The sequence below is a fragment of the Lingula anatina genome, chromosome 1 (genome assembly GCF_051362555.1).
Source record: "Lingula anatina isolate TDL-2025a chromosome 1, LinAna3.0, whole genome shotgun sequence".
In the NCBI taxonomy this organism is placed as follows: domain Eukaryota; kingdom Metazoa; phylum Brachiopoda; class Lingulata; order Lingulida; family Lingulidae; genus Lingula; species Lingula anatina.
The window spans coordinates 41009203-41030186 of NC_141767.1; the positions used below are offsets into that span (position 1 = coordinate 41009203).

At 34.3% G+C, this 20984-nt stretch overlaps 1 protein-coding gene across 14 annotated transcripts in view; it reads left to right on the plus strand.

The window, feature by feature from the left end:
• The window catches only part of LOC106164462 (transcription factor COE3), a 41469-nt gene that overhangs the window by 10506 nt on the left and 9979 nt on the right, over window positions 1-20984 (plus strand). For all 14 annotated transcript variants that reach the window (XM_086999924.1, XM_013542384.2, XM_013542385.2 and 11 more), the window contains exon 7: window positions 19314-19395. In XM_086999924.1, the coding sequence (XP_086856050.1) occupies window positions 19314-19395 (82 nt within the window). The remainder of the gene's footprint in view (window positions 1-19313; window positions 19396-20984) is intronic.

Consider the following 20984-nt stretch of genomic DNA (forward strand, 5'->3'; position numbering starts at 1 on the left):
AGACATAACACTCAAGTACTTGATGTAGGACTGTAGGTCTCATCACCATCGTTGGAGGTTAATGGCAGTGATCAAAGTGATTAGGCGCCAGAAATGGACAAAAATGTTAGTGTCTAAATTGCAAAAAGCAATCGGGTGATTGAAGTATCTTTCTGCTCCAACAGCTTTTGCCCTTTATCATCGAGCATCATGCACTTAAACAGAGGGGCCAAAATTGTCAAAGCAGCCAAGCATATACACCTGATTCTGACAAAAAATTGCAAATAAAGAGAATTTTTTAACAAGGGATTTCCAAACTTGTAAAGATTGTTTCCCTGTAGTCCATAAAACAATTTGAAACATGAGTTTTCAAATGATAAAGGTTATGACTGGGACCAAATGATGCAGAATCTGACTTTTTTCAGAGTTAATCTGTTTTCCCTTCATCATTGTTTAGGCAACAGCACCTTTATAATCTAAAGGTCAGCTATTAACAGATTAAGATACATCTTTGTTGATGTAATCATCACAAATGTCAGCCACACGAGACATGTTTTTTTTAAACATTAAATGAAGAAAAAAAATATTTCACTGATCAAAATCATCTTGTTTTCCTAATCCAATGGTCACTGGTGAGCAAAAGTTCATCTTGATTTGAAACCTTTTGAAATTATATCTGCCCTTTCCATTGCACAGCTCCAAATTGTTGAACTAGATATAATTTCTGCTGCCTGCGCATAAAAAAATATTACTTCATAGGTTTTCTAATGGAAATAAATCAAATTCAATATAAACCTTTACACCAAAATATAATAATTTAAGAATTTCAAAACTATATAGGAAAATTTTTTTTTATTTGAGTGTTTTTTATACCACAGTTTCTAATTTTTTATTCATAAATATAAAAAAAAATTCTAAGGCCCAGTTCCAAATGTTGGTCAAATATGCTTGGTTTAATTGTATATGAACAACCATCTAGAAAACTATAAATGTGAAATTTGTCCAGGAACCTACTCAAAAAATAAAGACTGAGTTACAGGAATAAAAAATGAGTTATTTTCAAAAACACCACTTTTAGATTTTGAGAGATTTTGCAAGCTGAGACCATATCTTACTTCAACAGCAATCCAAATAAGATCTATAGCAGAGTTGCCCATGACAATACTTAAAATGTAAAGGTCTATTGTCTAACATCTTATTAACAAATGTATAACACTTGTAAACAATGAGAGTCTTTCCTATATGGTACATAGAATACACAGAGTTGGCAAATCAGCAATATGCACCCCTATAATGGACTTTTGGAGCACCCGCGTAATCACTCTCTATTTCAGATGCTAATGCATTTTTTTACCTCAAATGAGTAGTATGATTAAATTAATGCTTAAATGTATCCTTAATCTTTTTTAGCAAGACCTGTGCAGCTCAAATGCTTCAGATAATTGGGTGTCATCTGAGCATTCAACAATAAGGTTTTATATGCTTAGTTGTGCATCATTTTTATCCCTGGTCAAGTTCAGAATTCCCATTTCACTAGTTAAGCATTGAACATCAATATATAATACTGATAGTATTCCATCTGTGATGCATGTAATGGTGACTTTACCCTAAGGTGGCTCCTGACAGCTATTTACAGTCTGCTTCATTACTCTGTCATCGGTAAATGCCATCTTCTACAAAATTGTCACCCTTTATCATTTTTGTAATCGCCAGACCTTGTTTGAGTCCTGTCTTGTAAGTTGCTGCCATCTTTGATGTATGGAACCCCAGGGATTGGGGTTAAGGCTGAACATTAAAGAGCACTCCTCTGTGTTATCAAGCCTCTATTAACAACACCATCAACTCAAGTGTCAGGGGAGCCTATTTCTCGCCCTAATAGAGGGATTGCTTTAAGACAATAAAAGCCACAGCAATAATGCAAGCCAAATTACAGAGGAATCATCATTATCTATCTATTCAGCCTGGGTACCAGGGGAGTTGGGAAAAGACTGGGGCTCACAAATGGATGAACTTTAATAGTGTAATGATTTAGTCGCATGAGCTTGGGGACCCATTCCCTGATACTTAAGGCCAAGAAATCAAAAATTGTAGTGCTAAAGCTTTTAAAATTTTTATTGGCAAAATATTTCAGACAAGTTTAAAGCTTGTGGGCTGTCATATAATGTTACTTCCGGGGTATTTTTATTTGATTTCTCTATTCTCATGGCTCAATTTTTACTGAAAGGTGGCAAGGCTATCTTTTATTTGTTGATTGTCAAATGTGGCGGAACTTGTTAATCTCCCCTTCACAGGTCTCGGTGGCATGACTCCAAAGTGGTATGAATTCCCCCATGTCTATTAATAGTGAGCTATCTTACCCCTAGGATGTCAGCATGGCTTGACCTTGAAGTCAAACTAAAGATAAACAGAGAAGAACTCTATAGAATAATTGTTGACTTCATGTGACATCCAAGCCAGTTTGTGCCTTCACCTCTTGGCATTCTCCTGACTTGCACATCACTTGCATACAGCCCCCTAGGAGCACAGCTACCAAGTTGGGATAATTAGGAGCAATCTAGTTAGTCTAACCATGCTACACCTTGGAGTCCACTGTGACAGACAGCTATTCCCAGAGAGCATCATCCGTTTTCATTACCCTAGACATCATATGAGCTAGCTGACACAAATATTGGTAATTCTGTCGTGATCGGAGAAAAGTTCAGGAAATTCATCCCCTTATTACTTTGTTGAAATGCTGGGAGCAGGTCTCTTGGAAGTTCATCTTAGACCCGATCTATTCACCAATGGCTTGATAATTAATATAATAACCTGCTCCATAAAATCATTAGATGAATAGATCCGTGTACAGTTTCACCTCTGAAGTCTCCATAGGAAATTTCTCTGTCAATTTTCCATTATGAGTTTAGGAAGTAAACCTGTGTTTCACAAAACTGCATCCTTTGATTGATTAATTAGTTGCTTCCTCTTGATAATAAAACTTGTATCAATACACCTGACTAGAAAACGGGTCATTTTTTTTTCAGTTTAATTTTTCATGTTCTGAAATTTATGTTTTTTAAAACAAACTAACATATTCCTTTTGATGGGAATTCGTTTTGTTGGAAAACTATTTAAGTTAATTACAGATCATTGATTTAGATTTTAATAACAGGACCACTGTGTATTTTGTCAGTCTGTATAAATTGGAAAAGTATAAACAATTATTGTGTCTCTCTGAAAAGTACCTTTAAATAGCCCCTTTTTCATATTAACAAGTTAATATTTTATTGATATACAGACATAAATGTTTTGTATATTGGTAACTTTCTTAAGAGTCTACTGGGAGAACTGAATGGGATTTGGTGGTGTGCTATTTATGCCCACAATGACAGCCAGTAGATATACAGAGAGGAGACTCAGACTCGAGGAAAAGGAAAAAATCAATAATGTTCTGAACATGATCCCAGTTAATGCTGGTCTGAATTTTTGAACAGATAAATTTTGAATTATTGCAAAGTAAGATAGCTATCATCTCAGTAAAAGGCAGCTTTGAGTGTGGGGTTGTGTTCTTTTTTCTGAACAAGGCAAATTTGGTCCTTTCATGTAATTGAGTTACACATGAATGCCAACTCTGGGATTTTCCAAGTAGCTGTATTGTTGTTGTTTTTTTTCCTACAGAGATAAGTACTTGGCTGCAGTATGTTTTGGTACGACCTGACACTTACCAAATGCCATCTGGAATTGGAAAGAAGAACAAATTTAACACTCATTTCACTATATACAGGATTTGGAAAATGAAATGGAATGGGAACTAGGTGGCTTAAACTTATTTTAGACATGTTTGGGTTTCAAAAAAGACAATCAACTGTGCAAAAAGTCAAAAAGTGGGTATAGTACAGGGTATAGTATATGAAGGAATAGTGAGAAAAAGTTCTTAGTTATAGATATTTATACAAAGGTTTTGAATAAAAAGCAAGGAACACATCCAACCACTTTAGATTCTCTCTGTGTGGCCTTAAAATTTTACACAAATATGATACATTCCCAGACCAAGGAATTCCTTAAATGTAAGTGTAAAAAAATCATGAAAAAAAGGAGGAATGAAGGAAAAAAGTCCTTCAGAAATTCTGTCCACAGTGCAAGTGCTCTGCTGAAAGTGCCAATAACATTCTCTGTCATATTATCTGACGCACTGAGGTCCAATTCCACAAGTCAAAACAAATACTTACTACTTCAGTTGCAAGTGGAAGAAGTCCTCTACATACTTTCTACTAGCAATAATTCAGTGGGTTAGTATCTCATTTGACTTTAGTTTTAAAATTTGAGAAATTGGTACCCCAGTGTCTGAGAGATATGCATTTGTAAATATACAAATACTGCCATCACGAAATGTTTTCTAAAAAAAAAAAAAAAAAAAGGAAAGAAATTAAAGTCAAAAAGTAAAGTCTCACTTGAAGAATTTGCCACCTTAAAGCAGATGAAATAAAAACAAACCACTGGAATCAAATACACCTGTTTTCAAATTCCTGTTGTGCCAGCAAAGTCTACAATTAAGAAGAAAAGGCATATCCTTTTTGCCAGTGGAATCTGAATACAAATGAAAGGAAAAATAAAAGTTAAATGCCCTAGTGTTTGTCAAACTGTAAAGGCAACAGACAATTCATTTTCCATTTTTTTAGTATCACCTGGAAATATAGCCAAAAAGAGGCATTAAAATGTAACTCTAGAAATGTTTTTAAAATGGCATTTTGGTCAAATTGACCTCTGATACAGCTTTATGTATGATAAACTAGCCTTGTGTAAAGAAGGTAAAATGATTTCAGATATATAAGCATACTAAAAACTTTCATGTATTGTAATCATTTATATAATATGTTAACTTGTTTGTTTGACAAGAAATATTTAAAAAACAGAATTTGGTTTGTTACAGCCAAAAGGACATGTTTGTTGTTTTTATGGGTCAGATTTCAAATTCTACTACACCACATAAAATTAGCATGCTTTAAAAAGGACATAAAAGAGAAATTATCCCAATTTGGATTCTGCTTATAACTCCCAACTGGCTTAACCCAAGTCATTTAACTTGTTACTCAATGACATTGCTTATCGTGAAGTAGTAAACCTTGAGGGTAGAATAATATCTGTGATTTGTGAATATTTCTCACCCCCAACACAAGCAGTGCCTCCTATTTTACACTTGTGTTGTCAGGCAGGTTACAGCTGACAGTCTCATGGGGCACTATGTTAACAAATTGTTGACAATAGAGTTAGCTACTGGTATATTGTAGTGTTCATAAGCACATAAGTGTTCCCCAGAGGTAAACATTTGGAAGAGTTATGGCCGCCAGTTCCCAAGTGGCAGATTCTAACTTACTTTTGATTATGCACTGATGTGTCAATGGCTGGAGCTTCAAACAAACCTTGCCTGATCACCAACCAACAACATAGATTTTACCAATTCTGGAAGTTTAAATAAATCATAAGGTTCTGCCTATCCTGATTGTTCTAGGGGAGGTAGAGGAAAGAAGAAACTTTGTCCCTGTCATTCTCTTTTGAGAAAAATATGCTTTTATATACTGAAGTTGACATTTGTCAATGTATATGTGATTAGTTTCTGTGATTAGTTTCAACTTTTTGACCTCCCTTTCCAGTATTTCAATAAATGATTATTTATTTTCATTAAAAGGTTGAATTAACTCATATGACAGTCCAATTCCAAAGCAATTGATTAGAAAATTAAAAATTCTAGATCCCCCGAATTTGAAGGCAATGTCAATTTTTTTTCTGGCAAAATCAATACAAAAAGTCCTGTTATTTATCAACAAAGTGCCCACATCTGCAGACAGTGACCTGTGAAAATTACTTTCCCCTTCCATCCCACAAAATTCTAGCTCCATTCTGCCACCATGATTAAGATTCTGTAGGCAAAAGTAATTTTCCTAGAAATCAATAGTGGCGCACACACAATCGCGGGATCAGGTGTTTTAGGAATGGCCTACCCTCAAATCATTATTCACTGACCCGAGTGCAAGATGAGCCCATTCAGTTGGAGGACCATCCATATCAGAAACATTAAAAGGAAAAATGGAAGAGAGTTTTTGGGTACAATATATATCTTCTTAACCTTGCATAACAAGACACACTATCAAGATACTTTTCTTGACTGTAAATTGATACAAAAAGGCAGCCTAAAAATTTTGCTTCTTCTGATTTCTAAGAAAGATATTTGAAAACTGTAACATTTGACTTACTTTCTTAAATTTGTAATTGTTGGAGTCAATGTAGAAATAAACCTTCAACCGCTAGAATAATTTTTTTTAATCAAAATGCACTATGAGCAAATATCATTTAACTCAAATAGTTTATTCACAAAAATGACACACACACACACACACACACACACACACACATTTAAATGTAACTGTGGGCAACGAAAAAGAACCCTAATTGCATTATCTGCAAGGCAATAGTATTATGCAATATTTGGTAATAGTGTAATGAAGGGTACAAAGAAAGAGATAAATATTCAATTAAGATGTAATTCCCTCAAAGCAAGCTGCTCGTGAGTAAACAAGGAAAGGATGCTTTGGTGCGGTCACATCTTGATTGCTATACAGTATAAAAACAACATTAAAAAACACCATGAAGAATGTTTTTTTTTACATATTTTATTTAATGTCATCTGTATATTTATATATATGACATTAAATGAAATATATATTAAAACAAACACCATTCCTCATTCAAAAATGAAAAAAAGTTATATTGTGCACTTTTAATACACTGCTATTCCAGTTTGACTATGTGAATACTAAAGCTACAGGCATATATGTACACTATTGTCCCTTAGAGAAAAATATTTTCTCCCACTCAATAAATAAGTTGTTGGCTGTCCACTTTAATAACTATTGTTTCTAACAAGAAGTTAATATGGCATGAATCAATGTCAGTGAAACTGAAGCATAAAGTTTGGGTCATTTTATGTGCCATCTGTATTGTTTTTTATTCATTATAATTTGTTCATTGTTGCTGCAAATCTTTCAGCCTACTAGTGTCATAAATGAGTTCTAAATACGTTAACATTTAAGGTCTCCCAATCTTTCCCTCTTGCTCATTTTCTGGTTCTCTCCCCCTTTTTCTCTCTAAACATGCACACAGTGGCTAATGTAGAGAGTATACATTTCCCTGCTTTGCTTATGCTAAATTGGAATTGCTGCTTGTGGTGACAGACATACCTCAACAGCCAACTAACAAGTGTCAAAATAAGTGATACATTTCCATTCAGTAGAGTAATACCCATTGAAACAGCCAAATGCCATGTGTGGTCAAATAGTTTGTTTGAGAAAAAAAAATTGAAAAAAAAATCATAGTACAGAGAAACATTTTGAACAGATCAACACAAAATATAATAAATATTCTATATCTCAGGACTAGTTTAACACAATAATTAGTCCCAATCAGCTATTTCTGATGAAATTATTTTCTATAAATATGGTCAACAATGTACTTTATTTTTTTGGAATGTTTTGGAAAAATCATTCAACTGACAGTACATAAAAGGGTAGCCACCCTATTAAAATTGCTATAAACTGTATTAACTGTATTAAAACAGATTTAATCTACAGACTTAATCTACAATTGTAGCAATGTCCATTTTCATCCATCTAATTTATGACAACAAATAGTTTTGAAATTAATTTGATTTATTTAGTTTCACCTCTGAAGTAAATTAAAGTGACAATTTGAATAATTTCTTAGTGCCAGTGCCATTTCACAAATCTGAGTATATTGATTTGAAACTGATTCAAAGGTTCTACAAGGTGAGAAAGTAATTTAAAAAATATCATTTTCTAAACATTTTTTCTTTTTCAGTGTTTTGGAATAAGAAAACAAATAAAGAATAGGTTGCACTAAAGTACTCTCAAGAAAAAAAGAATCACTTGATGTAAATTGTATAGAAAGCAATCAATAGGAGCACTTAGAAAAAAGAAGTGCCTGTTCTTATCGCTACAATCAGACATTACACTCATACAATTATGCAGCTTTGCCATCTGTCGTTTCTGGAAGAGAGGAACATTAAAAACAAAAGAAAGTAATTATAGTGACCTTAATGAAGAAATCTGCATAATCCGTCTTGATGGAAACAGTTTCAGGCAGTTTAAATTGTTATATCCTGTCACTGAAATAGTATTTCTTTTTTTCATTCTTTTTTTAATTCAACAATTCATACAACAAGGCTAATGGCTTCAATTCATTTTTGGAGCAAACTTACTTTAAACAAAGATAAAGTTATATATTAAAATTGCATGGACAGATGTTTACAAATGCACAAGAGTGATGCTGAGAAATAATGAGAGAAAAAGAGAAAGAGAGAGAGAGGTCAGGGTGGGGAGGGTAGAAGTATACATGATGAATGATATGGTTCAAAAGGTGAATGAAGTACCTCCCCACTTTCACCAATAATCCAAAATTTCATTAATGATATTTTAGCGTGTGGTTTGGTGATTGTAATTATGCCATGACAGCGTAAAAACAAACGGGGTGGTAATCAAAACTGGCAGATAATTTATTAACGAAACAAAAAGTGTGATAGGAGCATGCAAAACTTATGTTAACCTACCTAACAGAAGGCTTTTACCATGCAAATGAAAATGAAAGAAAAACTCATTTTCTTCTTTCATTGATCTGGCAGGGCAATGGCGTCAACATCATGTACAATTCAAATTATCATGGTAATAACCTTTAGCAAGGTTATTAAAGTAACTGATTAAAACTTTTTATTTGCTCCTTATAGCTATTGGAAAAGTGAAAGTGCTCCTCAGAAAACATACTTTTCTCCATTACCATACCGTAACTCATCTTAGAACACAAGTTTTTCCATTTACGACTTATCAGGCAAGTGTCACGCAAGCCCCATGACACCTGGTTGTCATAGTTACAAAACTTTGCCAGGGTCACAAAGTATTGGTAAGCATGTGATACCACCATCATTTTGCTGCCAGGTAATTCACCCAAAGGAATTACATAGAGAACAGATGATCAGTTAAAAGGTCAAACAGCAAATTTGTGTAATACTCAATTGTCCGTGTCCAGTTTTATTTAGCAATAAAGAGGCCACCTGAGACTTCAGGTATGTACACATGGCTGATGAGGGATATCAACAAGCAGATATCAAGGGTGCTTAAATGAACATTGTCACACACAACTTTCTTCATAACTGTTTGAAGAAATATGCAGTGCCAAACCCACTCCCAAAATCCAATTTAAATTGATATTTATAGTTGCATGTCATATATGATTTCAATGCTTTTTTTCCATATGAGTAGTTATGTAACGAGACAAAAAAATCGATATTTGACATTTTTGACACACACATACTGATAAACGATAGGTATTCAATTAAGATAAAATGAAACTTCAGAGATTATGTTAAGAAGCACATATGTATATTGGTATAATTTTAAATTGCACAGTTTTTCATAAAAAATATAAAATATTCAAACAAACAGAACATTTGCGATTTCATAAAAAATATCATTTCCCAATCATTTCCCTCATGAATCCCATCTTCTGTTTACTGTGTTACACCCTTTGTTTTAAGCAATATAGTTGATCAGCTTGCCACATGCCATGTTTGCATTATTTATTGATAGTTATTGTGTCGAAAGTACACGCACTGGACTCTTATATTATTGATATTGTGTATGCTTTGCCTGCTTATCTCAGTATGGCCCAGTGGTAATTTACATGTGATTTTTGTATTTGTGACAACCTAACTTTGTGCCTGACGCTTATCAGCAAGATCACATGGCAGCGTGTGGATGATGTCAATTATTTTGAAACATTTTCCCAGAGAAAAACTAATTATATCTTATCTAAGTGATCTCTAGAGTTGAAAACAGAAAAAATGAAAATCATGAGTGTTTTTCAAACGTGGGTCTCTCTGAGTCACATTGATAATGACAGCTAAGCTGTGTTGTGTGCTTTGATGAATGCTGTGGGTGTAGACTTAGGGTATAAGAGAATGAATCTTGAATAATATATAATTATGAATATTTACTAAAGGACATACATATCACGTGAAAAGAAAGTTATATTTTTGATGATTCCATTAATAATGAAAATCACATTAAGAATTTCTAAAATAACTACTTTTGAAAAAGTTAAAAAACTTTTATTTTCACAAATAGTGATTAACAGATATTTATCTTCAACCCAAGAACTGGAAAAGAAAACAAACTCTAATATCCTTATTTCGATGAGGCATAGGAATTTGTTTTCTCTCCCTTTCTCTCTCTCTCAGTGCAGATAAATTCTCATTCTCATTTTCACTTCTAACAAATCCGACCAGAATTCGATACTGAATTATATCCCACCCCTCTCTTGGGATCTCCTGGTTTGTGTAGAATTGAGAAAAAGTTCATTAGTGCATGGCTCTGGAAGTTTTCATCACAGCAGCTATTGACCCTCTCCAAGTAAGGTATGATTGCATTAAAATGACCATGTGCGTGCTGGTTGTTATGGCAACAAATCTGAATAGAGTGCTTCTAGACATTGTGAAATACTAGGTGAATGATGTAGCCCAAGTCCTTAAGTGGGAAAATGAGAAGAAAATTTTACGGTTTGTGTAAATGTTCTTTTCCTAGAAATTTATTTTCTGCTATAAAAGCTTTTTACATGTTTGACAGCATAATCAATCTTAGGAGCTTTCCTGTTTTTTTTTAGTCTTGAGAAAATGGGGCAAGAGACACATGGAGAGGTTAATTTTCCACACCAAAAAAAAAAAAAAAAAAAAAAAAAAATTGTCAGATTGTTCAAAATAACCATAACAAAGTCATCTCTGACCATATTTTCAGAAGTATTAGACTCATTATGAAAAATATCTTGTTAAACAAATTGTTATGTATTCATGGAGAAAAAATGTCCACATATCACATTCATTTACCCTGTTAATATCTGCTTGTAAAAATTGTGAAAGATGACATAAAAAGATTTTTTTAATAAACAATTACATTACATGCTGCGGGAATTATGAAAAACTATTTGTTTAATTTGTATATTTAGCATTATTTTGGTGCCTGTTGCCATGGGATATTTCCATCCATTAATATCTGACCAGCCCTTGTGTTGAGCGGAAGTCCTTTGAGGGAGAGACGCAGCCAAAATGGACAGTGATAATAAGCTGTGATTTGTTTGTTAATTTACCTTCGTGTCCACTGAGGCTGAACAGAAGGTGCAAAGTCATAGAGATGTTAATTACCAAAGCACAGGGGGCATAGGGATAGCAGGGGCTCAGCCAATTAACTTGCATTATTAACAGATTCATCCCAACACCATTGGAGTCCACTGAGAATTGTGGAAAATCAAGAACTCAAGTAATGATCACAGCAGTTTTCACACCTGAGTAAGACCAAACAACTAGGCTGTCACATTCCCCACGGTCTATCTATCAGTATTAAACTGATAAAGATAATGCAATGGAGACTACTTGGGCCCACTTGCAACTAATGTTCTTCAGATCTACATGTAATATTCCCCTAATAAGTAAATGGCTGTACACTTTCACTGGTGGTAACACACTGCTGCAGCTGTAATTCCCCAAAAATTTAGAAGAATGACAATGGGATCAAATTGATGTATTGTTACATATTAGTTGACATGACATATTAGCACCAATGCAATCAGGTTCTCATAAGAGGACCTTAATTTTTTCGTGTCTACTGGATACCCTACCATTTTATCATACCTTTCGGATTGTGGACATAGGATTAATTTATATATTGGTTTCTGCTCATATACCCCGGTACTTACATCAATATTATCATAAATTATAATCATAACTCACAGTGTTGTTTTCAGCCAAAGACAAGAAAACATAAGCTGTAACAGTTAGACAAACATTTCGGGCCTAAAGCTTTGTTTATTAAACTATTCATCAAATTGAACACCAAAAATTGGACTTTTTGTCATGACATGCACATGATTTCTAGCCTATAACATTGTGTCAGGGTGTATTTCAGTAGAACTTGTCCTGATATTTGTTTCAACTTCACTTAGTTCTTGTTGGTTTTTAAGTTATCATCATCCTAATAAATTTACTACAATGCATATTCAAATCATCCCATACATACAAAATGATACAAGTTTGGAAGAGTGGCACATTTAAGAATGGTTTTTGAGTTTTGTTTTTGAGTCTGGACATGTCAAGAAATGCTGTCAAGCATTCTCAGAAATATTCTGGAGGAAATGGTTATTGTTTCATTTTCTCAATTACCATTCTAGGACACTGATATTTCCCTGTGACTAATTACATTTTTCCTGCGCTGGATATCTTTTTTATGGTTTGCATTCTCATTTGCACATTAAGGACTTGATCATCAAATTGTGACACCATAGCTTAATCAACATTCTTTGTTTTCTTTGAATTAATAGGACAGCCATCAATTTCACAACTAATTGAAGTGTGTAAGGAAAATTACTATAATGAGCTGTTTGCATGAGAGCCGGAATATTATGATGATAGTTAGTGCCTGCAAGCATGGTTAGCTGCCTGCCACAGACTTGGATATGTGATGCATTCACTCCGTATTGACGGATATAGATGTAGTGTCGAAATCTAAAAGAAGTACAATTTCATCAAAGTCATACTAATATTATACATATATTGATGTTATGGTTATGACAATGTCTTCAAAGATTTCCCAATGGAGAGAATATTTAAGGTAACGGAAATAATTTCATTACCTATTTACCCTTTTACTTCTGTCAAAATTAGCAATTGCTCTGGGACACTTAAGAATGTGTTTGGTTTAATTTTACTCCTGTGTAAGATCTTACACATACCTGAAGTTGTGAAAGTTGAAACGTACAGAAAATTAAAATATGGCTAATACAGATTTCTTTTTTTAATTTCATTTTCTTTTTCAAGTCTGCAGTTATCAACTTGGCCTGTTTGTTTGATCTTTGCATGAGGTATGACCAATGTTTTCATATCCCTATTCAGTTCATTTCCTTTCTGAGAAACAGAAGTGTGTCCCAGGTAAATGAGAAGCATGCCCGGATTTCCCGGAGGTAGATATAACCACCTCTTTCCAACCCAGGGTGAGGGTGTCTTGACTGAAGTGCGTGCCAATCAAACACAAGCTTTACGCTTCCTTGCACCCCCAGATTCAATTGAGTTCTGCTGCTTTCTTAAACTCTGTCTAATGCTGGCTTGAGATAATAGAAAATCAATGGAATATGCAAGGATGGGTTCTTTTATCTTAGCAAAACCACAGCCCAGCTTGACTTAACCACTGAATCAAATTCCACGCCTGACTGAGCCTAACCGTTCAATTCGATAATAAACACTCAAGAGTAAATTTATCTTTCTTTATAGTGCGTGTGCCAATTTCCGAGTTTCAAATGCTATAATTTAATGTTTCAATCATCACAGGCGGTAATGTATGAGTGTTTGCTATTGAAAGCACTATCATTAAATCAACACTCCCCATGAAAATTTTATACAATTTATGAAGTGCATTCTAGCTTTTGTGTGCATTAAAAACCCCAAATAATATGCTGGATGAACCTTTTGTGCTTGTCTAATTCAATCGGTTTCCTAAATGTCTATCATATGCATTAATCTGCTGAGTAGATTTTATCAAAATGAGTTCAAATAACTGTCCCTGTGTCTCTGCGACAGAGGAAATATTGACTACCAGTACAGTGTTATCCAAAATAATGGTCCCCATACATCTTCAAAGCAATCCTTACAATCACAGTGCCCTGAACATTGATAATCAATTAACTTCCATAATCCAAGAATCAACTTGATCACTTTAAGGCCCTACAAGTGAATAGTTAATATTTTGAGCATTTTCACGGGAAAGCTGGTACTTGTTTTTGTCCCATTCATGGCTTGATCACATAAGCCTTGTATTCTTCTTCCTCCAGTGCAATCAAGCTATCACTTCATTACTTGCCAGTAAATTAGATGACAACAAAACCTATCCAACCATCAGCCTGCCAAAGGGAAGATAATTAATCTCTGATTCAAATGCATGTAATTGATTCTAGTGATCTCCAGGAAAATGGGCAGGAAGAATCTAGTCGCAAAACAATACCAATGTGATTGATCTTTTCCTGAATAAGTTCTCTTTTGATACTTTTAATGAAATATTACTAAATAATGAGGTCTTTTAATGAAAGCAAAAATATCTCAATAAAAAAGTTACAAGAAAAATTATCTTAACAACAACAGCAATTGATAAAAAGGTTATATGCTTGATGTCTGAATACGTGCAGCCTGTTTACCAAATGTGTTAATGTTGCTGATTAAAAAAAATGTCTTCATAATGAACTTTTTTAGCATTATGATTTTTACTTCCAAGAAAAAGAATTATGACAATACAGTAATCCAATACTTTTTGGTAAAGGCAGTAATTTATCATTTCATATCATTTGTAAGAAGCAAAGATGAAGTAAATGTGTTATCATACTTAACAATATTTGCTTGCTGCAAGATTATACTAATGGAATAGTTCAGACAAAGTGTCAGTTTCTTTGAAAGACCATGTACCTTATTTTAAGTGGTGGAAAGGGTATTAAAAAGGCCATGCAGCAAATAACTTTTCCTTGAAATATTATTTCCTTGAAAAAATACTTTCACTTTCAATATCTTAAGTTGTGAAATGAAATCATTTAATGTACCATTTGGCATATAACTTTATTATTAAAGCAAATGAGCATGCAAAAATTTGAAGCATTTAATTAAAAAAATTGATTTGTTTTCAATTTGAAAACAAAAACAATTATTGTGTTGCATTGCAGCAGTGGAACAGTAGCTCTATCAGACTCCCACACTGACTCTCCATCAGGCTTGCTACCTCATATTTTGATTACTGTTGATCATGATCAGCTTTGGGAATTCCACAGGTCAGAGAGTCTTGCACAAATCTGAGCAAAACATGAAGTCTGGGATAAGTGATAACTCCCTCCATCTGCTGTGACACTGCCACCTCCCTCAGGTGTTGTTACCCATCCTCTGAGCTCATTAGAAATTAAAATGCCTCATCTTTGATCGCATTGGATTGTTCCAACGCAACTTGAGAAGTTCACTGATCTGCCTTGATCACATGTCACACTTAGTATGACACAGGGCACTTCCCTGTGGTAGTCGCGATTCACAGAGGACACATAATTCCTATCCAAATGACAGTAAACTTGGTTAAAAGCCCCCTTGTGTGTTTAGCTTCATTGAATTGTTGCCTCTCAATTGTCTAAGCAAAAAGCAGTGTCTGGTTTTCTGCAATGTTAAACACTTGTAGTGCATATTTCTTTGCATGCGACAAATAGTTCTCATGAAAAAAATAATGGGGGGATCACAGTAGGAGTTTGAATAAATTTTTTTTTAGCAGTTTTGTCCTCACATATTTTTTTTATTGAACACAAAAGTTAATGATCAGATTCCTTGAAAGGAAAAGGATTTGTTGGCCAAAACTGAGAGGGGTGTCATTTTATATCTCAAGGGAATAACGTGCACATCTATGTTTGAATATTACCTGTTTGGACAACCTGCAGGGCCAAATGATAAGACTATCTACTTTCACGTACCCTTTGCTTTCATGTACCCTATCTCAAAAGCACAGAATGAAATATTGGAAACGGAATTGTTCTGTCTCTCAGTTGGGTCCTTGGAGAACAATTAGTCCACAGGCAATGCTGAAAGCTACTAACTTTTATCATTTGCAGCTATTTTCATAGACATTATTGTGTATGGTATAAATTATTGAATGCGCTATTGCGTGTAGCCATTTGAATGTAAGGATCAGAAGTAGGACATATAATGTAAAGGAAATAATGTCATTCAAATTTCATTGCAATGTTATGCACTCATTGTTGGAAAGTGAGAAAGTTTCTCAACATGCAATCTGTCACTTTGTTAGAAGCTCTGTTGACCCCAACAGACAGAATACGCTGTGATCGCCACTGTTGCCTATTAAGTCTGAAATTAAAAACAACATTGCTCATGAATTTTTAAACAGATATGATATCATTAACAAAGAATTAGGTTGGTTGAGTGGTTTCTATTGTTCTTTGATCAGCTACTCATCTAAATGAATGCAAAACAACACAAGAGCGGATTATTACCGAGAGAGCAGTGAATCAGCAAATAAGCTCACCAATCTACCGAAGTTTCCTCCCATGTTTTTATACGGGATCTGCATTATTAACAAGATTAATATACAGAGGCATTCATTTATAACTTCTTTGTGGTGGTAAAGGGAATTGCCCTCTTCTAGTTATTGCTACACTTACGACTATTTGCCAGACAGCAATATATATTGTATAAAATATGAATTAATAATTGCTTAATGTATGATGATATTCAATCCTTCTTACAATGTATCATGTGCCAGTCTGGATAATACATTACTGAAAAATATTGGGATCATTTGAGAGCAGGGCTGAAAATGGTAAAAAGTGCTGTAACAATTTAAGGAGAAATTTCTTGAAATAATTCTGTTCTAGATGTGATACTTTGAAACTATGTTTCTAAAGAGAAACTTAGATGTTTGATCTTCATCTAACATATCTACAATGAGTTGATGCCTTGTCTTTTTGATATCTAAATCAAAAAGAAAGCATGTGAAGAGGATAGCATATTCCTTCCCCCCATCTTGGCCCTCTTCTTTTGTTTCCCAGTAGTGTTGTTAAGCATGCTCCATGGTCTAACTTTTATTAGTCAGTCAATATACAGTTTTGTTGAGTTAATCGGGCTTTGTAATGAAGTCAGGAAAAGACAGAGGTCATTTGATGAAATTCCTCTGGGAAGAGGAATGTATTTAATCTCGCTATCTCACACTGCGATCTATAAAATTTTCTTTAAATCAAATAAAGTAAACAAATTCTGTTCTAAAGAGTAATTCGGAAACCCTATCAATTTTGATGTATTTGTGTAATCTACTGACGATCCCTCTATGAACAAGCAAAAATAAGTTGATTAAGTGCATCCCCTGGAGTAATCTATCATCATTTACTATAATGAAAAAAGTATAATCCGTCAAGCCTTGAAATGTCTTGTCTTGGGGAAAGTTCTGAAAAGTGCTAAAGCTATTGTGGACTGTAGGTCAGATCGAAAAGGAATCCTTTTATGTTTTTAATTTCATTTGTTTAGCATTACTTATGCCACAGACACTGGTAATAACTGTGTTAGCCTGTGCCAAAGCTTGGCCACGAACCCAATCTCGGTATCCAATCTAACCAATCAGGTCTGACTCAGTAGTGACTTGATCTCTCCCACTTACAGGCAGTTTATGAAGAAGACTCTGTAAAGGAATGTATCACTGTACAAATATGGCTCGTGCATCAAGATGTCCACTGGGGATGCAGTTTAGTCTATAAATAATCACCTTGGTGAAATTTTGATGAATTACTAGGAATATCTTAAAGAAGGGGCAATACCAGACTAAGGAAACATGCTAAGATTAACACTTTGGATAAAACTCATCATTATTTTCAATATTTGGGGTTCCTTAAATGATTAGTACCTACCAAAATTTCATTTTTTTCTCTTAAAAATTTCACTATGAATTTATTAATATTAAGTGCATCAAAAGTGTAGGCATGTGAGTTAAGGTATCAAAGTTCTTCTTTGAACATTTTTACCAATTTTAACATAGAAACAACAATGAAATGATTAAATAAGTTATTACTGAGAAAACTGTTTTCCTCCTTAAACTGCTTATTCAAATAACTCATCATTTACATATCAATACAAAATTCCACAAAAACTCCTACCTAATCTCCCACACCTCATTTTTATTCACCATCATTACTCAAAGTGTTGAAGAAATGGGTGGTTGAAAAATTACAAATTGACAAGATGGCCTTTAAATGAAAGTATTTCAATATCATAACCCTTAACTAATCACATCCTCAGTATTTTGATGAGTCTTTAGTGACCTTTCCTGTACTCCTGAGAGGCAACCTGGCACAAGGTTTAAGTGAACTGGGAGTTCTGACAGACTTTATCAAACTATTAGCAGCTCACAAGGCAGACTGAGCCAATTGGTCCTTTGGGTCCTTTTACCTGTGCACATGACACAACCAACATGAGATTTCAATTCCTCCCGACTAAGCTCCGTCAAGGGACTTGGAAGTTGACATTCAAAGATAAAATGTGGTAACAATTTCCTACGGGTGTTTATGTGCGTGTATGCTGTGCAAATGAGGGTGCCATTAAAGGAGGTCATCACTAAGTTGATCTGGAAAATGGAAGATAAAGTGAAAAGAAAATGAGGACTGCTGGTTGAGTTTCCAAATGATACTGTGCCTGATGTTGCATTGAAGATGATTTGCAATGTTGTTTGACCCCTGCTTTATGGTCTGCTAAGATAATTGCAGTTTTCAATAACTTAATGCTTCCAAACTCCCATTGCACTAAAGCTATCAATAATTAGTGCAGCACCCTTGAAATGCGTTATGCGATCAATGCCTACAGATGCATCATCTAGGCTTGGCGCTCTGACTCTTAATTTGTCGATGTGGTCCCCAATGCTTGTGGATCATCGCACGGCTTAATGCATTAACTGCGGTAGGAGCCCTACACTTCTCCCTCTTAATGGCCAGAGTTCACAGCAGAGTGCCTGCTTTTATTTCATTATAAGATCACTTTAATAAGCTCCTTTTGTTCCTTAGGGATCAAATAATAACAACAAATTAGTCTTTAAGTTAAGCTTTACCAAATTATCTTTCTTACGATAGATCCAAAAATGGCAGTCTTACACCTCAAATAGCAAATAGACAATTTCTAAGATAGTAATATGAGGAAAGTGCCATGCTTTCTACAATTACCAAAAAACCTATCCACAGCTGTCTTGTGAAAAAAGTCATTTTAGTTTTTTTTGTTTTGAGCTGTCTGGAGTCAAATTTTTTTCTCTGACTTTGATTGACAATTCTCCTCTAATACGGAAAATACTAGGAAAGCATTCATAGCTAAACATCAAAAGATCTCTGTGCTCTTAATGAAATAGAATCACTGATGAAATATTGTGCAATTGTACCCATTTATGTCAAAAATGGCATTTTTGTTATCAATAACTGTCTCCTGGGGAATGAGACACATTCTCCAATGACATCCAATAGCCACACTACATGACATATTTCATATTGTGAATGCATGACCATGAATCTTAAAATAAAATTGCCATCAGTTACATTTTGGATTGGATTGTGCATTTTTTTACATGGATGGAATTATAATTTTTCATAGATTTATTGACATGTGGTGTACCTAATGAAATTTCAGTATCGCAGATTTACTTCATTATGTTTGATGAACCTCCATTCAATCTTATTTCTTTTATCTCCAGATTTTTCCTAAAGTTCTTCATGAAATGTAACCAGAATTGCTTGAAAAATGCAGGAAATCCCAGAGACATGCGGAGATTTCAGGTAATTTTTTTGTGCAAATATTGAAATAAATTTTAAGAAGATGTAAGAGTCATGGCCTTCCAGTTAAGTTGACATCAGTCAATCCTGTATGCTTCTTCAAACAGGTTTTATCTATAAACTGATTTTCATAAATAAATAAATATTCAATTTCAATCAAAATGAAATAGCATGCCAGACAAAACACAATGCTTTTAGGATGAGATGAATCTTTTTAACAGTGTCAATAGCTACAAATTACAGCCAGAGAGTCAGCAATTTATAAAAGCATTGCTGTAAGTCAGGAAGCAATAAGCTGACAGTGTGCTCCGTCATTAAACGCCTTCACAAATTGTTTTATTGACAGAAGGACAGAGAAAGGAAATATAATCACAGAGCTAGGAAATGGTAGTTTCCTTTGTTAGTTAGTAGTCTGCTACTGTTGGAGTATAGATGCATTGCCCGGAACTTGGCACAAATCAATAGTTGGCAACACTTCACTTTGCATCAAGCTCAGCATCACTTTGATGGAATTTTAACACCAATGCAATTGTTACTGAAGTAGACAATGTACAAGTAATTCATGACAAACAAAACTGAAAGCAGAGGGTGACAAATTCATATATGCAGAGACTCAGGGCATCCTAGCTGCTACTGCAAAAAGTGTATAAAGTTTTTTTTTCATCTTAATGAATAATAATTTCATGGATGAAACTAAATCGTCTTAAAAAGCTCCTGTATATATTTTGAAAAGTTGAATTAAAAAAAGAGAAAATTATGTATAAAACGAGCTGACCAATACTGATATCACAATTTTGCAGCAGCCATTTTTAAACTCAATTCTCCAGTCTCTGACTTCGAAATGCATTCTGAGTCCCCTGTGTATGTCTGTAAAGACAGATGCATATCAACAAGAAAGATATCTTCAGATCTGACCACTCTCCTGGTATCACACATACATACACACTCAAGTTCAATTCGGTGTCCATGTCTGGCATTTCTTCTCCTATCAAGATTACTGGCCACTGATAGGAACACATAGACAGCCTAGGAATCCCCATCTCTTTTTCTCCACTTTTTTTCGTTCAATTCTTATTGACCTGCATTACAATTGCTGAACCAGAACAAGTGATATTCTGGCCAATGCTCAGAGCAGATCGCTGGAGAGAGCAGATAGTTCCGCCACTGTGCGCCAGGAGATTAGAGTCTCTCTCTCGAATGATGAATGGCATGTCATCTACAGCATACTGATATGCACTTCAATTTGACTTTCATTGATCAGTGGCTGAAGACTGCATGGAATGGCCCATCTAGTACTAAAGGGATCATTTGACACCCCCCTTCTTAATGCTGGTGTTTTTATGCTTTTTTTAGTTCTGAAGGTGAAATAAAAACAATTTTCAAGGACAAAATTATTATGGAACTCACAAACATTGCATGACAGGAAATAAAAAATAAAAAAGACTACTTCAAATCATTTTGTGCATAGAAACAAAATCAAGTCCTACATCAAATATAAAAGCTGTTTAAGGAAGTTTTAACTGACAGAACATATACAGCTGAAATAAAATCTCTATCTAATTCTAAACACCTGATAAATTTCACTACACACA